The sequence below is a fragment of the Arachis duranensis genome, chromosome 2 (assembly GCF_000817695.3).
Source record: "Arachis duranensis cultivar V14167 chromosome 2, aradu.V14167.gnm2.J7QH, whole genome shotgun sequence".
Lineage (NCBI taxonomy): Eukaryota > Viridiplantae > Streptophyta > Magnoliopsida > Fabales > Fabaceae > Arachis > Arachis duranensis.
In genome coordinates, this window is record NC_029773.3 from 14,061,270 (window position 1) to 14,087,815 (window position 26,546).

General features: G+C 30.4%; 2 protein-coding genes across 3 annotated transcripts; one reads left to right on the plus strand and one right to left on the minus strand.

Moving 5' to 3' along the window:
* Positions 1-13,447: 13,447 nt before the first annotated feature.
* LOC107473689 (uncharacterized) lies at positions 13,448-13,966 on the minus strand. Its single transcript, XM_016093276.1, has 3 exons — positions 13,775-13,966; positions 13,515-13,693; positions 13,448-13,457 (listed from the first exon to the last, which is right to left on the minus strand). Exons 1-3 carry the CDS (start codon positions 13,964-13,966, stop codon positions 13,448-13,450), a joined length of 381 nt encoding a protein of 126 aa, XP_015948762.1.
* Positions 13,967-21,468: 7,502 nt separating this feature from the next.
* Positions 21,469-25,142, plus strand: LOC107473664 (uncharacterized). Of its 2 annotated transcripts, none has more exons than XM_016093249.3 (5): positions 21,469-21,642; positions 22,497-22,669; positions 23,868-24,051; positions 24,551-24,660; positions 24,741-25,142. In XM_016093249.3, exons 1-5 carry the CDS (start codon positions 21,571-21,573, stop codon positions 24,820-24,822), a joined length of 621 nt encoding a protein of 206 aa, XP_015948735.1. In that variant the 5' UTR covers positions 21,469-21,570; the 3' UTR covers positions 24,823-25,142. The 2 variants fall into 2 exon arrangements, with proteins under 2 accessions (XP_015948735.1, XP_015948736.1); XM_016093250.3 differs by having other exon boundaries at positions 24,554-24,660.
* The last annotated feature ends 1,404 nt before the right edge of the window (positions 25,143-26,546 follow it).

Genomic DNA, 26,546 nt, shown 5'->3' on the forward strand with positions numbered 1-26,546 from the left:
AGAGCGTCAAGGGGCAACACATGCCAAATGGTTATTCAAGTTTGAAAATTGACGAAGATATTATAAGAGTAACTGTCAACTACATTAGGTTACTATATAAATAGAGTTTTGGACAAACATGGTAATCAGTTCAATTTTTTTAGGGAAATACTTGAAAATAAAAAAATACTCTCGGCCTCTCTGGTATCACATAATAAAATTGGAAATCTTGAGTTAAATCTTGAGTAACTCCTCTGAAGTTTGAACTCAAACTTATACTCCATTTTTGTTTTTGATTAAAGTTCTTTACTTTTAATTGTACTTCTTCATCTTCTTCTTTCTTTCTTTTTTAATTTTTACATTTTACTTTTTTTCTGGTATCTTGCATATTTTTTTTGTTCTTTAATTTTACTTTTAAAATTATAATTGAGACTTTGAGATACCTACAAGAAGAGTCATTTTTTCTATTTGAAATAAAATTATGAAATAAAACTTAAAAATTATTAATTTATTTATTATTAACAATGGAACAAAAAATCGAGTAAAACACCTATAATTCATGCATACATATAATGTTAAAAAATCGTGTGGAATTGCATTATTAAAAATGAGAGTTAAATTATATTTGATAAAATTGGTAGATATAATGAATTTATGTGATCAACAAACACATCAATATAATAAAAAATGGAAAATACATTCTGCCCCATGATCCTTGAAATGACTCATGTACTTTAGAATGTGCAATAATTTAACTTCCTGGAATTACTAAATAGTGAAAAAAATAAAAGTGAAAAAAAAAAAAAGGCTAAATCTTCTTCTAAAACTGTCAAAGAATAACTGTGTTAATAAAACATATCATAAGAGACAAAGAGAATAATTTTGGAAAAAAATATTAGTAGTAATTTTTTTTTCTTTTTGTGACACCTTTTGATAATTTTACAGTGTCTAATTACACATTTTAAAGTTTAGGCCATAAATTTGCTCATAAACTAGAATTTAGGGATGTAAAAAACATTTTTCCTGACAAAAAAGAAATGTAGATGACAATTATTAAACCAAAAATAATGTGAAGAAAATGTTTACCATCTTAGAGAGTCCTCATAAACGTCAATTAAGGCTTCAGCTTTGTTACAAAAACTGTGTTTTAGTGATATCACAATGCTCTGAAAACCACGGTCACCATCAGCATCCTGACTAACACTTGCACCTTCACAAATTCAACAACCTTAATAACATTTAAGTTGTCCAAGGTGGCATCAACTTTATCCAATGTGAAAAATGGTGAAGGCTTGTAGTTGAAACATGAAACAAGATCAGAACTATGTCAATGGAACATGGAAGCAAAAATCTCAATGGAATTGCTCTATGCTAGTATATTATTGCTTGGATGACTACATAGGTGAATTTGATAAGTGCCTTAAGACAAAAAATATCACTCTCCTTAAATACAATATCAAGTATTTTATACTATCTAATATGAGACTTTGAACACTCTATAATACCAAATTTCTATCAATACACCGCCCCTGGTGTATACCCAAGAGTAGCCTCTTTACTACAAGATATTAGTATGTGCCTATGCGGAATTCCCCTTAATTCAAGGTTATGGTACCATTGTTAAGTATTTAAAAAAATAAAAAGTCACATTTTAAAAGTTAGCTGTTAAAAAAAATATTTACTCTCTTTAAATACAACATCAAGCATTTTATATTACTCGATGTAAGATTTTGGACACAAATAAATTCATGTCACTTGCTATGTTCCAGTGTTTCTATTTTAAAATAATTGTCGGTCTAAAAAATCCAGCCAATAATTTTGAAATTTTTTTAATAAAATATAAATTTTAAGAAACATGAATATTCAGATCTAAGTCTCCACCTTTGTATATAGGTAGACAGAGACGAAGGCAAGTATTAGAGAAGGGGGGCAATGGCCCCCCCTAAATAAAAAATTTTAATATATAAAGGTCATTAATTTTTATATTAGCCTCCCCTTAATTTTAATTTTTTCTTCTTCTAATATTATACTTTTATGTTAGCCCCCTCCTAAAAATTACTCTAACTCCGCCCCTGTAGGTAGATGCACAAGTAATAAATAGAAACAATTCTATACCTACAAAAGGAAAATAACAATGCAAGTGCAGCAAAAGTTTTTTTCCCACACCAAATAAACAAATTCCAATTTTTCAGATAAACACATTATTAATTGGATTTAATTTAAATCTTATTAACTAAAATATCTCTAACTTCCTCTCAAAATAAAGCAGTCTATTTTATCTTTTATTTTCTCTCTCATTGTACAGTAACGACAAGTCGTCATCATCATTACCATCACACATTCACCACTTTCTCTTGAATCTCGGCAGTGTATACGTATTTCTTTGACACCAATTTCCATCGCTTGTGTCAGTCTCAGTAAAAAATTCCCTTTCTTCTGATTCACCAATAATTTATTTTGGTTGTTTGCTTGTTCGTTCCTTAGTATGAGGTAAACTTGTGCACCCTGTCATTTATCAGGCATTCTCTTCCGTGGTTCATTGATGTTCCCTTTTCTATCTTGATTTTTTTAACTCCTCAATCTTTCGAATTAGGCCATGTCAACATTATTCGCAAGAGAAGGTCCATAGTAAAAAAATTAATTACATTTACGTATGTATCTATACTGATTTCTAAACTTGTTCTTCCTTTACTACTTGTTTAAGTGCAATAATAGTTCATTCCCTCGTCCATAATTCAAGACCACTAGTATAGTCTTTAAGGTCCCCGTGTTTGTTGGTATGTAAGTAAAGTATCTGCACAAAAACACACAAGTAAATCAGCACTACCTTTCAAAAGAATTTAGATATAACAAGTTATGTGACTCAAGTTACCAAGAGAGCAAACATGCATCCATCGATAGTCTTTGTGTCATCTTCCGTATATTTTCTTATCCCCTCCTTAACACAATCGTAGATATGTTTGCCCTAAAAAATTCGCATTGGATTACACGCGTCTATTACGTTCAAGATGAATGATATCGTAATGTACTTATTACTGGTAGTAAATAGGAATGCTTTCATGAAAAATATTATAACGTAGCGTCGGAATTCCTCTTTTTTTACATCGGTTGCAACTAAGTATCTAATTACATAGTTTTTAACTTTTTTTTGGGTTCTACCTTCAAAGGTTTCTATGAGTTGACGATGCTTTTTCAGATCTAACTTTGGAAAACTATCACCTGTAAAATGGAAGCACAGGGATGAGAGAAGTATTACCAAAGAAAAGAAACAACTAGTAGTAGCCTTACTATTCACCGTAGAAGAAAATATATATGCATTTTATATTAATTATATATTTTAGTTATTACCTTTTGCAGGGAGTCTCAATGCTCGACTAATCAAATGTGCATTAATCGATATGTCTCTAGTCTCAACTTCCATATGCATTCAATCCTTATTATATGATCATGCTAAAAAGACTATCAAATCTTGGTTCATCGACCACCTTGGCATGTACTTCAAACATCTAAAACCCATGTTCTCGACCTCTTGGTATTTGATCAGATCTTTGTGTATTAAATGTTCCATCATATCCGTGATAGCAATTGGAGAGCAGTGTGCATCAAGTATTTTCTGAAAGATCGATACACTAGTTAATTTATGCTATATTGTGCATGTAGTGCTAACCTCGAGAGTTCATAAATTGTAAAATAAACTATCTTAGTGTTGTAGGACTCTTTGGTTTCTTCGGTCATCCAAAATTTTTTTTGACATTTTTATCATTATTAGATTCATCAAGCTTGTTCATAGAAACTTTATTAGTTGTTGCTTTTTCTTTCTTTGGACTACGCAAGTTTGTTTTTTATTGGCATTGTGATTGGATACAAGATAAAATTAGACTCAAATACATATTTAAAATTATAAAAATATACCCTAAGTATTTTATCAACATATCCAAAATTTATGTCAAAATGACAAAGTTCAGTGTTCACATCATAAGATTAAAAATAAAATTTTGACTATAAATACATCCAAAATTAAATGACCAATATAAACACATCTAAAATTAAGTATTTCCACATCCAACTTATATTAATATTACAAACTCCAATTCAAACAGAGGCGTAAAAAAATATTAACACAAACACATTAAAAAAAATATAGATACATCCAATATTATGCATAGGTTAAAAAGATAGAACCTTTTATTAAACAAAAAAGTAAAAGAAAAAATGGGAGACCAAGCACTATAATAACCTGGAGAATATGAAGAAGGTAACAAATTCAGAATCAAATCAAACAGAATGGTAAAAAAAAATTATCAACACAAACACGTCCAAATAATTGAGACAGGTTTTCGGCGTAGAAGAAGCAGCGATGCGGAGGAAGAGCGCAACAACGAGAATGAGCGCGGCGACGAGGAGGAAGGCGGCACAGAAGATGAAGCGGTGACAAGGATGATGAACGTGGTGCGGAGGAGGAAGCAACAACTAGGATGATGAGCATGACGAAAAACGAGCTAGGCACGGGGGAGGAGCACGGTGACAGAGGAGAAGTGCGGTGACAAACTGACAACTGAGAAATGTGAGGTGCAGCTCTAAATTTTACGGGATGTACTTTTTGTAACAGGATTTGGAATATTTAGGATTTTCAATGGGATATGTTAGTATTTAAAAGGTTTAAAATTAATTTGTTCATTTTACTTAAATTGTTTTTTTAATTTGTATTACAAATTTAAAAAATATAAAATTTATTTAGATGTATTTTTTTAATTAATATGATAAAAAGCAGAATATAAAAATACTTTAAAGGATACCTAATTAAAATATTTTATATATTCTTGTTCTTCGTCTTCGAGAATTATTGCTTGTAAATGGTCATCTTCAGGAAACTCATATTTAATTGCAATTAAAAGCTACCAATTTGCGAATTATTGCAAGATAGAAGCTGCACATGTTTTCTTGATAGATTGTAGTTGTGATTTGAGGCTTTCAACCCTTAACTAAGAAGCATCAGCGAACTAATTGAGTGAAATGTTGATCAATCTTATTCCACATTTCATGAAAAAAGTAAGTGCAGCTAATCAGTTTATTCTTGAAAGTAGTTGACAATGAAATCATGTTAAAGGTGTAAGATCAGAGTTGTCAAGTCCTGAATGTTTTGGATTAGTAGTTAGTCGGGAGTGAATTTTTTGGTAGAAAAAAAAAATGAATGGTGTCCTGTATTTAATCTTTATCATTCATTGCTCTCTCTCTTATTTATAGTTGGTCTCGCTTATAAAATTAAAAATAAAAAATCATACTTTATTCTCTTAAATGTTAAAAAAAATGGAAAGGATCCATTTTTCTAATTAGCCTAATTAGTGATGAACTGTGATGGAATCTTCGACAGATCAAAGTGATCTTCCTTCCATACCGAGGCAGCGAGGCTCTTTATCTTAGGCAAAATGCGTCAATGTTGAATAGTTTGTCATGTGAGTTTATCGGCCGATAAAAAACTTATTAGTTGTATTATTAAATAGAACAATTTTCATTATCAAGGTGGAATAAGTTCAAAGAAACAGGACGAATAAATGAATGAAAAAAAAAAACAAAGATTTTGGGACTACATTTAAGAATTTATTTGTCGTTTAATACGTTGCTATATACATTTGAATTCTGGCTTTACTTAAACAAAATATTGAGCAAATTAAATTATGGAAAAATATAAAAAAATAACTCTCCTATAAGTCAATATGAGCTAATTCTATTATAATTTAAATTTTATAAATAAATAATAATTTAAAAATCAAAAATCAAAATTTTAAAAAGATTCTTTTAAAATTTATCCTAATCATATTTATAATACACAATAAAAACAACTCATAAAAAACTTAATTCTTTTTTTTATTCATTTGAAAACAGTCAAATCTCTTTCTCCACGAACCTACCGTCTCCACACAGTTTCGACGCAGCCATCCTCCGATCACTGTTGCGCCTTTCGTCGTGTTATGCGGCCTCTTCCTCGCGTCTGGTCACCGTCCTTCTTTCGTTGATGCTGCCGCCCACCATCCCGACGCATCTGTACCGCCGCGGCCCCCGTCCGTTGCGACGCAGCCATCACTGGGCCTCCATTCGCGACGCACGATTAGCTACTCCAATCCATGACGACTCCTCCACTCGTGATGCGTGGCCTTCGTAGCTTCCTCGCAACGCGCTACTGCGAGTCCCCACCGTACACGCAACGCCGTCCAAGATGTCGTCGCCGGTCACTCTACGACTCTTCTTCTTCTCCTCTTCCTATTTGGTTTTGAATGATTCTTTTAACTAGTTTTTTATGTTTCTTTTTCCTAAATTTCAGATGATTTTTTTTATTTGTTTTGGATGATTTTTTTTCCTATGTTTTGTATGTTTTTTCTTAGAATTTAAAAGATTCTTTTTTTTTATGTTTTGTATTTTTTTCTTACGATTTGGATAATTCTTTATCTTATGTTTTGTTTTTTTAGAGTTTAGACGTTTTTTTAAGAGAAATTAGGATTTACGTAATAAATAATAAAAATGAATTAGAGTAAAAAAAATTAATAATCATTAATTTTGTATTTTAAAAAAAAATAAAATTTAAATAACCCATCATTAATAACAATTAATTAATATAAAGTGCAGTTTAAACATATTTGTTGGTTTATTATTGGCTATACCTCTATTGGTTTTCTAGTGAAATTGATAAATTACCGATCATATGTTTTTTTATGGTCCAAATTTATTTCCTTAGCTTTTGACCACCTTATAGAAGGGATATTTTTTTTAGTATTTCATAGAAGGAATATAACTACACATAAATAGTTTTTATCTGAAACTTTCTCTTATATAATAATAATAAAGGGAATGACAGATCAATACCCGTTCAAACCAACATCCGTCCGACCTTAATAGGATCAAATACGACGACGTAGACTTAGTTCTATTTATCTAAATAAGTAACTAATTTTTTTAATATTTTTTATTAATTTAGAAAGAAGATCTTAACAATTTCCCTAAATAAAAGGGAACAACAACCCACCATCAAAGGTGAAACAAACCTTAAAAAATGGTTATTAATTCTACATCTACACTTATAATACCTTGACACCTTCAGGTATTTTTCGTACCCAATCTACTAAAAAATTGTTTAAAATCCTTGTTAACTTAAGCATCAAAGTTTCTTGTAGGTACCACCCCCCACTTCTACTCACAAACAACTCGGATAGATTCATTCTTATTGGAAAAGATGTCGAACAAATCACTCAAAGACGTTTGGACCTTACATTCAAGCACAAAGCAACCTGGTTTCAGGTAACCCTCGGAAAAACTTTTATATTTTATTTTAAACTTATAAATTTAATGAAATAATTTAATAAGAATAAAAAATATTTAATAATAAATATAAAAATTTTATAAATTATTTAACTTTAAAATATAAAATTTATAAATTTAAATTGAATAAGATATTAAAAAATTATTTGTAACAAAATCAAGATAAATATTTACAAAGTTATAAATTAACTATTTATAAATATTATTTATTTATTTTTTTAATAGTATTTAATTTGAAGCATGACTAAAAGTTTATATACAAATTATTTTTTTATCTTCATGCATAATTTTAATAGATAAAAAATATTTAAGTTGTAATTTAATATAGTACCTCAGAACAGAAAGCTATCATTACTTTTCACATTAGATTGTTATTTTGTAAGTTTTAAGTTTGCTTTCTTGTGCACGTTAATTAAATTATACTTTATTATTTTATTTTACATATTTTAAAATTATGCAATTATACTATAAGGATGACATTAGTTTTCATAATCTAATGTGAATTTTTTTACTATTTTGTTTGTCATTTAATTTGAATACTCTTCATAAAAAACGGTTATTTAAAGTGAAACATTACATAAAAAGAGATAAAAAATTTTTAAATTCATCATTCTGGTTTGTTTTTTAATCCCCACTTGATATTATTCAAATTTAATAATTGATAGTAGTGATTTTTTGTAATTAGTTTAATCTCTCTCTCTTTTCTCTCTAATTTTAAAAAAATTAATTTATTATTAAATTATTTTTTAAATTTAAATATTTTAACTTTCTTTGTAATAATATTTTTTAAATTATCTAATGTATAAAAGATCATATTTTTTATTTATTCTGAAAATAAAAAATTAAGTTAAATAATATTATTTTTTTATAATAAGTATTTTTAAATTAGTTAATGCATAAAAGCCCAGGTCACATCTTTTTATTTATTCTAAAAGTTAAAAATTAAAGTTAAATAATATTTTTTTATCAAAATTAAAATAAGGGTTGAGTATGATTTTGGTCTTTTAAGGTATAGTTTAAAAATTTTTTTCGTCGCCAATCATATTTTGCATATAAAATAGTCATTTTTATTTAAATATTAAAATTTTTTACCAAATTACTCATAACAAAAAATTATAAAATAATAAAAAAAGATAAGAGAAATAGAGTATTTCTACTCCTGCGCAAAGGGAATGAAAGAAGAAAGGAAAAGAAAAGAAGAAGAAGCTGTCCACTATCCACCTTCTTTTTCCACTTTGGTTGCCACTTTCGTACGATTTTAGTTCCTATGGTAAGAACGATTTTAAAATCAAGTTAAACTTTAGGGACGATTTTGTATGCAAAAAAAAAAAGTTAAGAACAAAAAATTTTTTTGGTCTATACCTTAAGAATTTAAATCGTACTTAACCTTTAAAATAAAACACAATACATATAAAGATCTTAAAAAAAAACTATTGTTATGTACGAGAACATTATGATTTTTTATATTGTATATTATTTTTGTACTACAAAATAAAGATAGAATTCTATATCTTCTTTTGTTATTTATTTTTCTCTTTTAATAGTTATTCATTAATAAATATTGAATTAGCGATTCTGTTCACTATATTTCAATATATTTATTTCATTTGCACTTAATAAGTTGTCCAAATTCAAACCTATTTTTTAAACCACTTTTTGATCACATGATTGAAATTGTTTAAACTCAAAATTTTTAAATTCTAAAATTTACAAGATAAAAAAAATTCAATAAAACAAATTAAAAATCCTAATAAAATAATTTAAAAATAAAAAATATATCAGAAAAATAATATTATATGGCCCATGAAATAAAAGAGAAAGATAAAAAACATAATCATAAAGGTTAAACAATATTAGGTTACCATCTAGCTACGCATCCAAGTGTTTTTAATAATTAAGTCCAACCAAGTTAGCTCAAACTAAATAAAAACCACTTTCATTACACAATGTATCACACTCGCGCTTCAATAATGCAACTTCTTTTTCTTTGTCTTCTCCTTCTATTTCTCCATTTCCTCCTCCTCCTTTTCCTCTTTCTTCTTCTTTCAAATTCTCACACGTAGGTTCTTCTCTTTCGTTATCATAATCAACAACAATACTAACATTTTGCTAACAAAAACTAACATTTTGAATTGAATTTGAATTTATATAACAGATTATGTTCAGTTCATTTAGTATTATACAATGGTTTTGCTTTGATAATATATTCGGTTCATTCTAGATGCAGGTATTTTTGAATTTAAATTTATATAATGGACAAATGTTTGATTTATTTGGTATTATACAATGGTTTTATTTTAATAATATTTTCTGTTCATTCTAGATGTATGTATTTTTGAATTTGAATTTATATAATGGACAAATATTCGTTCATTTGGTATTATACAATAGTTTCGTTTTAATAATATTTTTAGTTCATTTGTAGTTTAGGTGTGTTGTCGATGAATAATTTGTCTCAATGGTTGGAATAGCTTTCAAGACAAATTGAATAGAATGTAATGAAATCTAATACAATTAAATAAAGTGATAATAAATAATTTCATTCTTTTTTGCTAAAAAAAACTCAATCGTTATAACAAAAACACATCGGATTCATTTATGGATCCAAATGAATCTCAACTAAACTAAGAAATAAACCGAAATTACTTAAAGAATAAAAGTTTGGTCAAAGAAACTAAATATGCCAACGAGTTATAATTCAAATGACATAATCTCTCCATACTCACCTAGAGATCTCGAATTTGAGTCTCATTCTTAACTTAAAAAACATGAAACTAAATGCATTGTAGAAATCATAAATAAAATAAATATAAGAATAGGATATAAACATTTTAATAAAAGATTAGTATAATTTAAGAATGAGTAAAGTATGTTTTTTTATTCTTAACATTTTTAAATTTTTTTAAAATCATTCTTAATATTTAAAATAAATTTTAATTTTATTTTTATGATTAATATTTTGACAGTCAACTAATAATTAAATTATTTTTTTAATTTTATCCTTTTCATATCTCCAATCTTAACTCTATCTCTATTTTTCACTCACTACTACTTCCACCACTATCAATTATGAACCCACATTTTTTCTTTCTTCTTGAGTTTTTTCATCTAATTTTCTTTAATTTTTTTAATTTTTGTTTTTAGTTTGTTGGCATTTGCTAATTTAATTCTTGATTCACTCATTGTCCACAAGCATTGTAAAACAGTACTAGAATATGATACTAAAGAAAAATGAATTACAGCTCTTCTCTAAATAACAGCAGATTAAGAGAAGGAAATTGAGAATTAAGAAAAGAACGAGAGAGAATGATGATTATTCATTGATTAAATTGAATGAACATTCATAGTAATATAAAAAATATTGTACACTATATATAGTTAAAAAAAAAAGAAAATAAAAAATTAAATAATTAAATTCTTCTAACAGAATTTCATTACTCTTCCTCTAAGAGAATTCTACTACACTATCAATGCTAACCAACTTGTTTAGCTATACAATTCTAACATAATTCATCTTTATTTTATTTTAATTTATCAGCATCAGTATTTATTTCATCCTCCGCAAGCTAGCTGGAAGTACTTGATTTATGTAGATTAAGTAATTGTAGCTTGGACAAAAGGTAAGTAAAAGGTCCTGAGACTAAGAGTTTAGTGAAAATGTCAGCAGATTGATCAAAAGAAGCAATGTGTTTCAAAATTGTAACACCCTCTTTAGGCTTGTTTCGAACAACATAACAGTCTACTTCCATATGCTTGGTTCTCTCATGAAAAATTGGGTTCGATGAAATGTACAAAGCAGACTTATTGCCACAGTAAATATCTATAGACAAAGGAGGATGAATATGAAATTCATGTAGCAATTTCAATAGCCAAAGAAGCTCACAAGTGCCATTGGCCAAGGCACGATATTCTGCTTCAGAGGATGATTGAGAGACTGTAACTTGTTTCTTGCTCTTCCAATATATCATGTGGAATCAAGGAAGAAACAATAACCATTTATAGATTTTTTTGTGTCTTTACAAGCTCTCCAATTTGAATCAATAAATTTTGAGAGGGTGAAAGAATTCTGAGAAGAGAAAAAAAATCTAGCAGTTAGAGATTGTTTGAGATACTGAATCACACAATAAACAGCCTTCAAGTGCACATCATTCGGACAATTCATGAATTGAGACATGCACCCAACTAAATAACTCAGAACAGGTATGGTATTTATCAAGTAAAATAACCTTCTAACCAGTCTACGATATATTGAAACATCAAATAGAGGTGTCCCTTGGTTCCTAGACAATGAGGTAGTGTATTCCATGGGTGTTGCTGCCGGTTTCGCACCCAACAGACCACAATCATTGATCGGATCCAACGCATACTTCTTTTGATAGAGAGCAATTCCATCTTTGCTCCTTGCTACCTCCATCCCAAAAAAGAATTTAAAATCCCAAAATCCTTGATTTTAAACCTACTATCCAAGAAGCTTTTAACAGAATTGATTTCATCCAAGTCATTCGCAGCCAGAACAAGATCATCAACATAGACAAAGATAGCTGTGAATTTTATTAAAACAGAATTGGTGAATAAAGAAGAGTAAATAGCCAAATTGGTCCCCAAAAGATAGTCCGATCTCCAAACCAGTCCCCGTAAGAAAAAGATAATAAAATTTGTCCCCGAAAAATTTAAAATTGGTAACGTTAGTCCTTTCGTCAAATGTTTGAGTAACAGCGTGAACGTATGCTGACCTGGCCATTAGTGTGACATGTCAGCGAAGCCTTAAACGGCGTCGTTTTGGTTCCTCCCCGTTACAACACTTGGGTTTTCATCCCTGTTTCCTATTCTCTCTCTAGTTACATCCTTCTTCTGAAAAGAAAGAACCTCTACAATCCCTTCCTCTTAGTTGTTTCCTCCAGGAAGACGAAGCATTGAACGGTGATGACCAGGCTTGACCGACGACGACAATGTACTGGAGTTGTTGGTGACCGGTTTGCGACGACGTTGGTCAACCGAAAAGGGCACTCCATCGCCTTGCGTGAGAGGTAGATTAGTTTTCTTTTCTTATTTTGTGAGAGTGATTGTGGTTTTATCTCCTGATCAATGTGGTTGTATTATTGTTAGAAATCCATCGTTACTGTTTGCAATGTTAGGGTTTAGGAGACTGTGTTCAGGCTTAGGGCTTTAGTGATTATCTATGATATGACCCTGTTTTTGGATTCTTAAGAACGTTGTTTGTGCTCTGTGTAGCTGCATGTGTGTGTGTGTTAGATTCATTTTAGTAGTTGATGTTGAATATGCTTTGCCTCTCCATGAAAAAAATTTGTATGAGTTGTGTGTGTTGCTGTTTTGGTTTCAGATGGAAGGTCCCTCTATGACCTTTGTATTTCACCATGGTGGAAAATTCCAAACAGATGAATCAGACTATCTGTGTTATGAACCAAATAATACTGAAGTATTAATGGGTGTAGATTCAGACACTCTAGACGTTTTCTTTGTGAAGGGATACTACAAGGAGCTGGGATATGCTTAGATGAATAATTGCTTGTGGAAAGTTCCTGGAATGCTGCTGGATAATGGCTTGAGGAGGCTAGAAAATGACACTGATCTATTGGCATTGGTTAAGGATTGCAGGAGGAATCATCACCTCATCAACATCTATTTTGAGCATGTAGTGTCTAAGCCACACGTGGTTGACTGCATGAGCGAGGATGATGATGAAGTACTATGTTTGCCAACCATCCCTAAAGAAGCAGAGAAAATAAACAAGGACCACAATGATGCAATATCCCAAGATTACTGTAAGACAACAAAAAAATCACCTCAGCCAAAAAGAGTCAAAACTCAGCCCACTCCTAAGGCCACTCCTCAGCCCATTGCTAAGGCCACTCCTCAACTATCAGCTACTACCTTTTGTGTTATTATCATTTTAAAACAATGTTGTTATTTGAATATGAGACAATGGAAACTAGTACACCATTGGTGATGTTATGCTATTCCTACTTCACTTAATTTTAATTCTGCTTATTCTGATTTACTTACATTATGTTATGATCAACAACAATGTTGCATGTAAATAACCTTTTTACTAGTAAAAAAACATGAACATACAAGGTTTTCACAACAACAGAAAACTATCAAGGTTCACAACATCATCCTTTTCACAGTAACTGCTTCACTTCCCACTAAAGAACATACACATAATTATAAAAACCACAATCATAACTATTAATCCAAAATACAGTTGCATCCTAAGTGCTTTTACTTCAGCTTCTAAGGTCATCATTCTCCATGATATGTTATGGTTCAAGAAAGCAGCATCACTCTCCATTTCTGCATCAGTTTTAACTTCTCCTAAGTGCTCTAATCCTTCATACTCGTCATCCTCAGCCCACCTAAAATAATTGCAGTGGCTGCCCTTCTGTACAACATCAGGGTACCAAAATGTCAAAATCCAACTCAAATAATTTGAAGTTTCAAGAAGACTACATTCATAACTCACCCGGTATCTTGGACAAGCATGGAACAATCTATCAGGATTTTCTCTTATCCCAGACTTCTTGATCACTATCTTCAGCCCACAAAAGCAAACTTGGTTGGAGTTTTTCCTCTGCCACTGCAGCGAAGAGCTCGAACCATGGCTTTCGTGTGATTGCGACACTTGTCGACTGCGACCCCCACCTACGCTACCCATCGTGCAATCGGTCAAGAATTTTCGGCCTCTACAGAATCAATCTCAAGCTGCACCAACAGTGGCATTTAAGATGAAGAAGGGATTAGGGTTTACATACCTAGGACTAATTTGACATACATATGGAAACATATCTTGTCACCAGCCACTCTGCGCCAAGCTGGCATGCTGATATGCCACACTGACAGCCACATAAGCAACAGTTAATGGCGTCAATGACGGAATTCACGAAACGTTGACGGAAGGACTAACGTTACCAATTTTAAATTTTTCGGGGACAAATTTTATTATCTTTTTCTTACGGGGACTGGTTTGGAGATCGAGGTATCTTTCGGGGACCAATTTGGCTATTACTCGAATAAAGAATGATCATTCTTTGATTGATGAAATCCCAATTTTGCGAGAGCAACATATAATTTAATATTCTATTGGCGGCTTGCTTGCTTCAAGCCATACAATGACTTATTAAGCTTGCATACCAAACTTGGGTCTGAATACTTTAATCCCTTAAGTAGCTTCATATAAACCTCTTCATGTAGATCCCCATGAAGAACTACTGTATTTACATCAAGTTGATGTAGATTCCAGCCTTTGGTAGCAGCCACTGTGAGAAGCACTCTCACAATGCTCATCTTCACTATCGGACTAAAGGTATCAATGTAATCCACACCTGAAATTTATGTGAATTCTTGTGCAACTAGCCTGGCTTTGTGTCTCTCAATAGTGCCATCATGATTGAATTTAGTACAAAAAATCCATTTGCAGCCAACTGCATTCTTGCCAGGAGACAAGGCTGTAATAGTCCAGGTCTTGTTTATTTCAAGAGCTTCCAATTCTGCATTAATAGTCTTCCTCCAACAATCATGCATGACAACCTCAGAATAATATCTCGGGTCAGGATGATTCATAAGTGTAAGAGTATAAAAAAGGTGTTTAAGAGAAAAGGATGAATATGACAAAGGGTGGGATATAGGATACTTATATGTTGAGGATGGAGTAGCAGCATGCTTGGAATCTCTATGTGAATTTACTACAAAGTAGTGATAGTCTCGCAAATACGAGGGTTGGTTTCTTGTCCGTATTGATCTTTTCAGCTCAGTAACATTGGCAGAATTTGGAACTTCAATAGCAGAACTAGGATGACATGCATTAGGTAAAACCACAGGGTTAGAATCATGATGATTGTGCAAATGAGATGGTGATGCAGCTGTCTCTGAGATGTTTAAGTTATGCAAAGGTGAATTGGTTTTAGATGAGGATACATGTGTGAAGGTTTGAAGTTGATCATTAGAAGCTGCAATTGATGTAGTAGGTAAAACAGATTCAGAATAGTCCAAATCATGAAAAATAAGAAAAGGATCCATATGTAAATGAGAACCAGAATTAGTATTTTGTTCAATTGGTGAAAGTGTTGGATTATCAATGATAATTTCAGTGGACAAAGATTGTTTAAAAGGTAGAACCAATTCATAAAATTCAGTGTTTTGAGAGAGAAAGATTTTTCTAGTTTTTAAATCCAGGAGTATACTCCATTTAGTTCCAGGCTTATAACCCAAGAAAACACAATTTCTAGACCTTGAATCTAATTTCTGTCTTCCATTATTAAGTGTGCATGTGAAGGTTAAATAACCAAACACCTTTAAATGCATTAAATTTGGTTTTAAACTAAACAATTATTCATAAGGAGTTTGATTTTTGAAATGAGCACTAGATAATCTATTCATGATGTGTACTGAATATTGCACTGCATATTGCAAAAAATATTTGGGCACATTTGAGTAAAAAAGAAGTGCTCATGCTATATTCAATATATGTTGATATTTCTTTTTCACAACACCATTTTATTGTGGAGTCTCAACACAAGAAGTTTCATGAACGATTCCTTTTGTAAGGTAATAAGAATCCATTTTAAATTCAAAGCCATTGTCACTTCGAATTTGTTTAACATTTTTACCGAATTGAGTTTGAACTAATTGAATAAAATCCTGAATCAATTTTTTGGTTTCTGATTTTAATTTCATGCAGTATGTCCATGTGAATCTAGTTTTGTCCTCTACAATGGTAAGAAAATAATTATGTCCAGATGTGGAAACAATTGAAAATGGTCCCCATATATCCATATGCAGGAAATCAAATATGTTTTCTGACTTTGTGTTACTAATACCAAATGAAAGCTTCTTTTGTCTTGTATAATGGCAAGAATTACAAACATGAGGAGAATTAATGCATTCTATGAATGAAAATGATTGTTTTAATGTGATCATCCTAGTACGAGGCAAATGGCCTAATATGACATGCCAAAGAGATCCTAAATTCTGATTTTGCTGTATATTAAGTGAGGTAGAGAAAGCTTCAACAGAGGAATAAAATAATTGTTAAGGTGTTGCTTCAATCATATAGAGATCACCAATGACTTTAGCTTGACCAATCATCCTAAAAAATGAAAGCTCATGTATCTCACAGGAAGAATTAGTGAATTTGGCTTCACAATACCATGATTTTGTAAGTTTGGAAATAGAAATTAAATTATATTTGAAGTGAGGTATGAAAAGAATGGTAAAGATCAAATTTACTATCAATTGTACAGTTTCACAAATGTTTGTAGTTATTTTCAACCCATCAGGTAGATTTACTAAAACTGGTTTAATATGCATGAAAGTTTTAAAAAAATCTTGGATAAAGCAAACATGATCGATCAGTGGCACCACTATCAAGAATTCAAGAGTTTGCAAAAAAAACATGATGCACTAAGAATGTGTCTACCTTTTGGTTGAGTTAAGGTGGCAAAAGAAGTGATATGGTTGACATTACTTGAAGTTGTGATGGATGATTGTTGCAATAAAACCATTAAGATATTTCTTTGGTCTTGAGTTAGAGCAAGTTGAACTTTATTATTTCTTTCCTCATGACTAGAATCAACCATATCAACACCTGAATCTTCAATTTCACTTTTAGTGTTAATATGATTAGCTGTTTTCTGTTTTCAGTGTGCTGAAACCCATTTTTCTTGTAGCAATTGTTAATTCAATGTCCAATTCGATTACAATAGGTACATTACTTAGATGTATAACCTTTTTCAAAGATTTTCTGGAATGACTGCCTTTGTTTGTGGTAGAATTGGACTTTTCTCTCTCTTTTTTTGGAGAAAGTAGACTAAGTTCTTTCTGAGGATTGTTGTACATCAAAAGCATTTGCTACAATTTTATTGTCCAATAGATCAGTAAATAGCTATCATTTCTGTTGTGTTAGCATAGCTAAAATAGTATCTGTATTTAGAAGAGGTCTCAACAACATAATCTGAGACCTCACACTAGCATATTGCTCGTTTAATCCTCTCAAATATTTGAAAAGATTAAAAAAGAGAAAATTAAAAAAAAATTAAGAATTAAAAAAGAAAAGAGAGAGAAAATAATGAATATTCAGTGAATAAATTAAAATTCATAATAACATAAGAAATGTTGTACACTATATATAGTTACAAAATTTAAAAATAAAAAATTAAATAATTGAATTCCTCTAATAGAATTCCACCACTTTTCTTCTAATAGAGTTTCACTCCACTACTAATGCTAACCAATACAATTTTAACAGAATTTTATCTGCCTTTTCATTTTAATTTATCAGTATCAGTATTTATTTCAAAAGCACTCCAAATTCTTTTGTCAATGAAACTCACCGACTTTCTCATTGAATCCTTTTCATCCTCTTCAACTCTCTAGCCATCTTCTTCACTATCATTGCTACTATTCTCCTACACCGCGGCCAGTCCACCACCACCGATTCCAACTTGATTGATGGCAACGATTCAATAATTTCATCGTCTGATTCAATAATCTTTCCATCTTCTATTGTTGCTCTATTTCTTTACTCATTTTTGAATTAACCACTCTTCAAACACATCGAGCATATGTGAAACGTGAATGAGCTGACGATTCAATGTAGCAATGGAAGTCGTTACAGTTGAAGACTGGAGCATGTGGTTGCCGTCGCCTGAGACGAAGCTGCTCCTTGAAATGGCAGTGGTGCGACAAGGGTTTGTTGGACGATGATGAGCAAGAATGAAGTATGCAAAGAGTCGAAGATTGTCCAGTCTTTTGAGGTGAGAACAACGGTGGCCGGAAAGGAAGAGAGTTGGTTAGAGATGAAGGGCGATGAGGGATGAATCATTCTTCTTCGGTAAAGTTTTTTCATTGTTGATGAATTTGGAACTTTGAATCAACAATATTAAAAAATAGAGAAAGAAAAAGCATTTTGTGCAGAGAATGTTGTTGTTGACAGTGGTGGAGGTAGAATTTAGGAGTGAGTTAGAATGAGTAGAGATAGAATTGAGATAGTAGATAAGAATTTGGGTAAAATTAAAAAAATAATTTAATATTAGTTGATTACTAAAAAATTAACCATAAGAATAAAATTTAAATTTATTTTAAAGATTAAGGATAAAATTAAAATATTAAGGATAATTTTAAAAACTTTAAACATATTAAAGATAAGATATATATTTTCTTCTTTAAAATTTTAATTATACAAATTATCTTTCTTTTAACTATTTTTATAATTTTTGGAGTATATTGCAAACATTTAACTTTTATTGTATTTTTTTAATATTACATGTATAAATTTTTTTTTTCAATTAAATTAGTCTAATATTAACAAAAAAATAAAATCATTTTCATTACTTTTACTCACCTAAATCTTATCATTTAATTTGGTTAAATTTAATTCAAATAAAAAATTGGTATTTATAGCATTTTTTTAATTACAAGCTCCTCTTAAAAAAATATTTATTCAAGGTATAATTAACAGTCTGATTGAAAATTTTAATAGTATTAAATTAAATTTAATGAAATTAAATTGAATTTTGTTTTGAATGAATGAACAAAATTACATCATTGAATTAAATTCAAGTATTTGGAATATTTTTATTAAATGAATTAAAGGTTCATAATAAACAATTTTATACTGTATTAACATAATATTATATTTAAATAATAAATATATTTATTTGTTAAATTATATAAAATAAATTAAATAATTAAAAAGATTATATTTTTAAACTAAAATTTGTTCGTCTCTTAAAAAAATTAGATTAATCTAAAAATATTAATTTTAAAAATAATGTTAATTGTAAAAATTAGAGTAAAGTATTGTTTTTGTTCCCAACATTTGGGATAAATCTCAAAGTTGTCCCTAACATCGTCCTATTTAAGTGCTAACGTTTCAAAATTGACTCAATGTTATCTTGCCATTAAGGATTGTTAACAGAATTGACGGCGAGACAAAATTGAGACGATTTAAATATGACGAAAACGTTGGGAAACAAAAACGATACATAAAAATAAATTTTAATTTTATCCTTTACTAATATCAATTTTTTACGGTACACAGCTATTTAATTATTTTTTAATCACATTTAAGTAATTACACATAATCACATTGATTCTAAATAATTTTTTTATAATTTTACTCTAAAAGATTTTTACTCATCATGAAATATTTGTAAAATGACTAGAATATTGTATATTTATCATGTTTTTTTCAACAAGTTTATGTACTATTCATTCTACAAATATTTTATGATGAGTGAAAATTTTTAAGAGTAAAATTATAAAAAAATAAATTTATTTAGAATAAAATTAATGTGATTAAGTGTAATTTACTTAGACGTGATTAAAAAATAATTGAATAACTATATATCGTAAAAAATTAATATTATTGAAAGATAAAATTAAAATTTATTTCTCTGTGTCGTTTTTGTCCCCAGCGTGTTTGTTCTATTTAAGTCCTTAACGTTTTAAAATCATCTCAATTTTGTCCCGCCGTCAATTCCGTTAACAGACTCCTAACTGCAGGACGACATCGAGTCAATTTTAAAATGTTAAGGATTTAAATAAAATGATTCAAACGTTAGGAACAACTTTAAAACTTATTCTAAACATTGAGAACAAAAACGACACTTTACTCAAAAAATTAAATAGTTTTCCGTTGTTGATTTCAATAATAAACCCAACAACAAAAAAATATAAACTATCAAGAATCAAATTGTTGAGTAGCCCAATAATATAATAAGTAAAAAAAATTTAGATATTAATAACAAATTATAGTAAATTAGTAACTAATTAATGTTATTATAAAAATATAAAATTATGTCACTCTTGGCTAACATCATAGTTGACACAACTTCATTTAAAATATTTAGACTAGTAGATAATCTATAGTGGATATTTTTTTAGTTCTACTTCTACTTCTACACAGTAAACTTTAAAAAAAAAATATATTAAGTTAGTTATATTTTTTTAGTTTTACATCATAGGCCTTTTTACAAAAAAAAAGTATATATTAAGTTAGTTGAATAAAAATAAAGAGAAGGGAATGAAAGTGTTCAGATAAAAAAAAGGTATGTATTAAAAGGACAGAAGGTGTTTAGAAAAAGTGAATAAAAAAAAATAAAAAAATAAAAAAATAATTAAATTATAAAGATATTTTAAATATTTTAAATTTTAAATAAAATTTTAATAAAATAAAATTTTAAATCAAACTTATTTAAGTTGAAATTAATTAAAAAATAAATTAAATTTCATTAAAATTAATTTAATTATTTTTGTTTTAAACACTAAAATTATGAATTGAGTTTTACGGAATTTCCAAACCCCTGAAAATGATTTATCCCAATAATATATCTTTTTTTTGTTTCTTTTTGTTTAATCACCGAAAAAAAAAAATATAGTGTAAGTGTGTAACTCAGATTTGCAATCGAAGGGTTGTAAGAAAAATCTAGTTATATTTCAACAATTTTATCACGTCTATCTCATGAAGTCATGATAAAATCATAAAATAGCTAAGTTAGTATTCATGTAATGAACAATTTCACATATTTTGTGCATTTTTAGTATCACAAATTTTAGAAGTCAATATATTATTAATGATATAATTACAAATTGTATATAAATATTCTTTTTAGATATATACTAAAAATTAGTCATTAAATTAGTATTTATATAAATTATATGTTAAATTATAAAATATACATTAAAAATAAATTAAACAATATTATATATCTATACATAAATATATAATAACTAATTTAGTAATTATTTTTACTGTTTAAATAACATTTTTTCTTTGAAATTTACCCCTATTTTCTTTGCTTTTTATTATTTCTTTAGCTGATTTATTGGTTGATAATATAATTTTTTAGATAAAATTTTACTTTTGGTTTTTGTATGTATTTTTCAAAGAATTATTTAAATATTTTTATAAAAATTCATATAAAAATATATGAACTGTTTATCAAATGCAAAAATACAACTCATATAAAAAAGTTATATTTTTTATTATGAATAGAAACTACTCTAACGTAACATGTAATTTATGGTAATCTATAAAAAGAACAAAAAAATTATTTAATAAATTATTATTTAAAAATACTTCTGATATATTCTTTTCCCCATGAAAAATTAAAAATCTACTTTAAAAGAAGAAATTTTATTTTGTGAAAAAATGAATTTCTGAATATATTCATTTTTGTTTGTGTTTTGGGGTTTAAGGTGAGGGAAGAAGAAGAAGAAGAAAGAGGGTTTTCTTTCGGTTTCTGCAGTTTACTGCCTCCAATGGTTTCGCTATCAACTTGGGTTCGATATTTTGCTCACAAGCTCGAATACTCCGTCTCTCTCAGCTGGAAGGTCTCTTCTTTCTTCACTCCTCAATTTCTTTTCTTTCATATTCTTTTGTTATTTCATTATTTATCATTGATTGAATAATCTCGCGAATTCGCTGAATTTCAATTTTTATTTTCTACTGATTATTGGAATTTTGATACCTTTTGGGTTTCTGTGGTTGTTGTTGATGGTAATCACTTGCATTTTGCTGTAAAGTTTGAATCTTTTTTATTCTTCCAAATTATACGAACCCTGCTTTAAGGAAAAAGAGAGAGGGAAAAGTTGAAGAAAAAAGAGTAAAGAAAGATTAGAGAATGAACCATTTCTGATTTGAGGTTGGAGCTATAAGAAAAATTTTTTATTGTTCTTGAAGTTCTTCAACAGTGAAATGCTGGTGAGAGAATGTGATAATTAGGGTCTAATAGCACATTATTGTGTTTTGCTCAATGAGATCAAAGCTCTTAGGTTAAGAAATTAGTTGTTTCTGAATGCTTTGTGAAAAGGAACTCACTCTTAGGTTTATTGATTAGTTTGAAAAATATTTCTTACAATAATAGATTAATGACTAAGATATTAAACTTCAAGTCTGGATCTAAAAACTGGCTATAATGTCTCTCTTTCTTTCTGTTAATTATTTGACGGACACTTGAAGTCGAACTACGAGATAATGCTTTTAAAGGTAAGGTAGCGAACCTAGGCCAACCTTTTTATGTGCTGTAATATCAAACATCAATGGAGAATTTACGAACAATGATCAAATTGTCTACTTAGCAGAGACGTTTCAAGGATATGTTTACGTGCAGATGAAGTTCTGTTTCCATATGTCGCATTTCTAATTCTATCACATAATAGCTGTGTATTGTTGTGTTGTGTCTCAGAACTATAAAGGAGGTCATATTACAGATAGAGAGGTCGGTGATGTTGTTTGGAAGAACTTCTTCCAGGGAAAGTTGACATACACTCACTGGAATAAAGGAGAGGAAATGGCCCCTACTATTGCTGGAAAAGCAGCGACACTTCTTGTTCGGAAATTACCGAATCCTGACCCAACGTAATCACTTTCTTCTACAAGCATATCCTTTGTGCTTATTGCTATTGCTATTGCAAGTTGTTTGATATTGGCTGTATAATGCTAGAAATACAATATAGATGCTTGGCGTAAAATACTTATACCTCATTTATTATGTCTTAATCAATCTTTCAGAGTACCATGCAATCTTTGTTTGTTGACTCTTATTCTTTAGTTAGAATTGTTTGGAATTTCTTTCTGCCATTTATTTTCTTTTCATTGTGTGTGTTGATATATTGCTGTTTTTTTTCTCTTAATGGACTTTTAAAGTAATATGGAATATTCCAGTCAAGAACTAATGCTTACACATCTTATCTGTATACTCTTTTTGTTTAAATTAAAGGCAGTTGGTGTTACTATTGAACCATTGGTTTGTATTAACATTGAATCTTACTTTAAGGATGAATCAATATCAGGTTATATATGACTTGCAATGGCTTTACTAATGAATAAAAGTAAAACCTTTTCTCAAATGTTCGACCAAGGAGGAAAAATAGGGTAAAGCATTCTTAGGTTCTAACTTTCGTTTTTCCGATATGCAGTCATATAATATTTCTTGCTGGTGTGGACTGGATTAATTAAGATCATGTTTTGCGTATTTGTTTCTTAGTACTTACTGCTTAGTCAATATTATGTATAGGGGTGAACCTTGATGTGACAGTAATGTTGCCGATTCTGGTCTCTTTGGGGGTTTGATAATGGTTGTTTGCTGATGAGTGTGTCTGAAATTGTTCTTTACATATGTCATAATTGAGCCAACATAGTTTGTGATTAGTCTTCTTTGTTATAACAATAAGTTTGTAATCATAAATTTGACTGTATCGAGTTATCAGGATAGTTTCCATAACTCCAAATAACTATGATGACTAGAATACCCAAGAAAAAAAGAAACGAAAAAGTACACACTATAAATTGACTTTGTTAAGTGAATAAAAATCTTTTCACATTGAGAATAATGTTTACTTTTATGACTTAAACCGATCACTATTTTAATCACTTTGGTCGTTGAAACTCCTGATACTATGTCTTAACGGTATGTCTGTGACATCATATGAATATTGTAGTGTTCCATTTCATTGTCAAGTTTGGTTTTAGCAATTGAATTTTTTTTCCTGGAGCTCTTTACTCGGTGTATTCTCATTTCAATTACTGGTTAGTGATGTACATGTTTCTTTTACAGGCATGTTTTTGTAGGAGATGTTGTGGTCATGAAGGACCCTCAGAAGCCAGATAACTACCTAGTTAGAAGATTAATGGCGGTTGAAGGTTATGAAATGGTTTCTACTGATGAAAAAGACGAGCCCTTTGTTCTTGACAAGGATCAGTGCTGGGTAGTGGCTGACAATGAAAAGTTGAAAGCAAAGGTATAAAATACTTTCTTTTCCCACAAACTAATCATCGTATTTACATTTGCATTTGCATTTACAATTTACCATTACTATTACTTGTATGCCCTCGATCATTAGTTTTCATCTTGATGAAATAGAAAATTTTGATTGAACAATCTTGCGATCAAGCAATGAGTTACTATTGGTACACAAGTTATCACATACCGAAGTTATAGTTTCTTAGATTTTTCATACATTTAACAATGATAATTGGGTTTATTTCAGAGTTTAGTTATTTCTTTTCCCTTTCTTTTTCTCACCAAGTCATAGCAATGAAACAGGCTACAACTCTTACACAACCAGAAATGTATAATCCACATAAAAAATTTCGTAACAACCTCTATTGCTTTGGACTGTTGATAATACCGAAATAGCTTCTTAGTGAATAATATTTTTCGATGAACTATGTAGCGATATGTGGTTAAATAGAACAGAGGATATAGTTAACCTTGTTTAATGCTTCCAACCTAAATAGCAGGAAGCAAATGATAGTCGAACATTCGGTCCAGTTCAAATGACAGACATTGTAGGCCGAGTCATATATTGCCTACGAAGTGCAGTAGACCACGGCCGTGTACACAACAGGTGACTTTTTAACTTTTCTCTCTTCATAATTTGTGCAATAAATAGTGAAGTGGATCTGATGTATTTTACTACGTTTCCAGTCATTTCGGCATGCGAAAGGATTTGCCAGTGTTGGAAGTGGAACTCGATGTTGACGAGATGGCAAAGAGTCACAAAGCCTAGAAAACTCCCCGGCTCGCTAAGCGCTGACTTGTCTATTTGATGTTTACGTTAGTTTCTTCTTGCGGATTTTCTTCGAATTGAGAGGAGGAATAAAAACAATTATGATTTTTAAAGCTAAGAATGGGATGATGGTGAATAGATATAATGTGGATTTTCAAGCTCAAGTTCTTCAACATTATGGGCAATTTGTAAGCACAAGTTATTGTAAGCTCAAGTTGTAGCAATGGGCAATTGTGCCGTCTTGTTTTCTGCGCGCAACTTTGCAAGTCATTTGACTCAACTTAACCAAGTATGATGAAAAATGGTTGCATTGTTTGGAATTATGGTACCACATGTCTACTCTTTTGTCCCATCCACAATTATAAAGAAATTGTGGAAGTTCAATTGCTCTAGTTGCACAGTGTTCAAGTAATCTTTCAGAGTAATTCTGATTATAGTTAAGTTACACTTGGCTAAACTTTTTAAAACTTAATAATACAACAACAACAACAAAGCCTTGTCCCACTAAGTGGGGTCGGCTACATGAATCAAACGACGCTATTGTGCTCTGTCATGTATCATGTCTACAGAGAGACCGTTTACATGTAGATCTCGTTTGACCACCTCACGGATGGTCTTCTTAGGTCTTCCTATGCCTTTTGCTCTTTGTCCATCTTCCATCTCATCCACCCTCCTGACTGGATGTTCTATCGGTCTTCTTCCCACATGTCCAAACCACCTGAGACGCGATTCAACCTATGACCACTCATCCATCTCAACATCTTCATCTCTGCCACACTTAGCTTATGTTCGTGCTCCCCTTTAGCCGCCCAACACTTCGTACCATACAGCATAGCCGGTCTTATAGCGGTGCGATAGAATTTACCTTTAAGTTTTAAAGGCACTTTTTTGTCGCATATAAAACCAGATGCACTCCGCCATTTTGACCAGCCTGCTTGGATCCTATAATTTACATCCTGTTCAATCTCTCTATTATCCTGTATGATGCACCCAAGAAACTTAAAACTTTTAACTTTTCGTAGGATGTTTTCTCCAATCTTCACCTCTATATTGGGGTTTTCCCTTCTCAGACTGAACTTACATTCCATATATTCCATCTTGCTACGGCTTATGCGCAGACCATACACTTCTAGAGCTTCTCTCCATAACTCCAACTTCTTATTTAGGTCTTCCCTTGACTCTCCCATAAGGACGATATCATCGGCAAAAAGCATGCACCATGGCACATGCTCTTGGATGTGCTCTGTGAGTACTTCCAAGGCTAATGTGAAAAGGTATGGACTTAAGGATGATCCCTGGTCTAATCCTATACCAATAGGGAATTCCTCTGTCACACCACCTTGAGTCTTCACACTAGTTGTGGCCCTATCATACATGTCTTTGATTGCCCGAATATATGCGATCCTTACTCTTCTCTTTTCTAAAACCTTCCATAAGACCTCCCTTGGTACCCTATCATACGCTTTTTCCAAATCAATAAACATCATGTGCAGATCCCTTTTATTACTACGATACCTCTCCATCATCCTTCTTAATAGTTATATCGCTTCAGTGGTAGATCTGCCTGGCATAAATCCAAATTGGTTCTCTGTTACTTGTGTCTCTTTTCTCAACCTCCGTTCTATCACCCTTTCCCATAACTTCATAGTATGACTCATAAGCTTAATCCCTCTATAGTTTCCGCAACTTTGTATATCCCCCTTATTCTTGTAGATAGGTTCCAA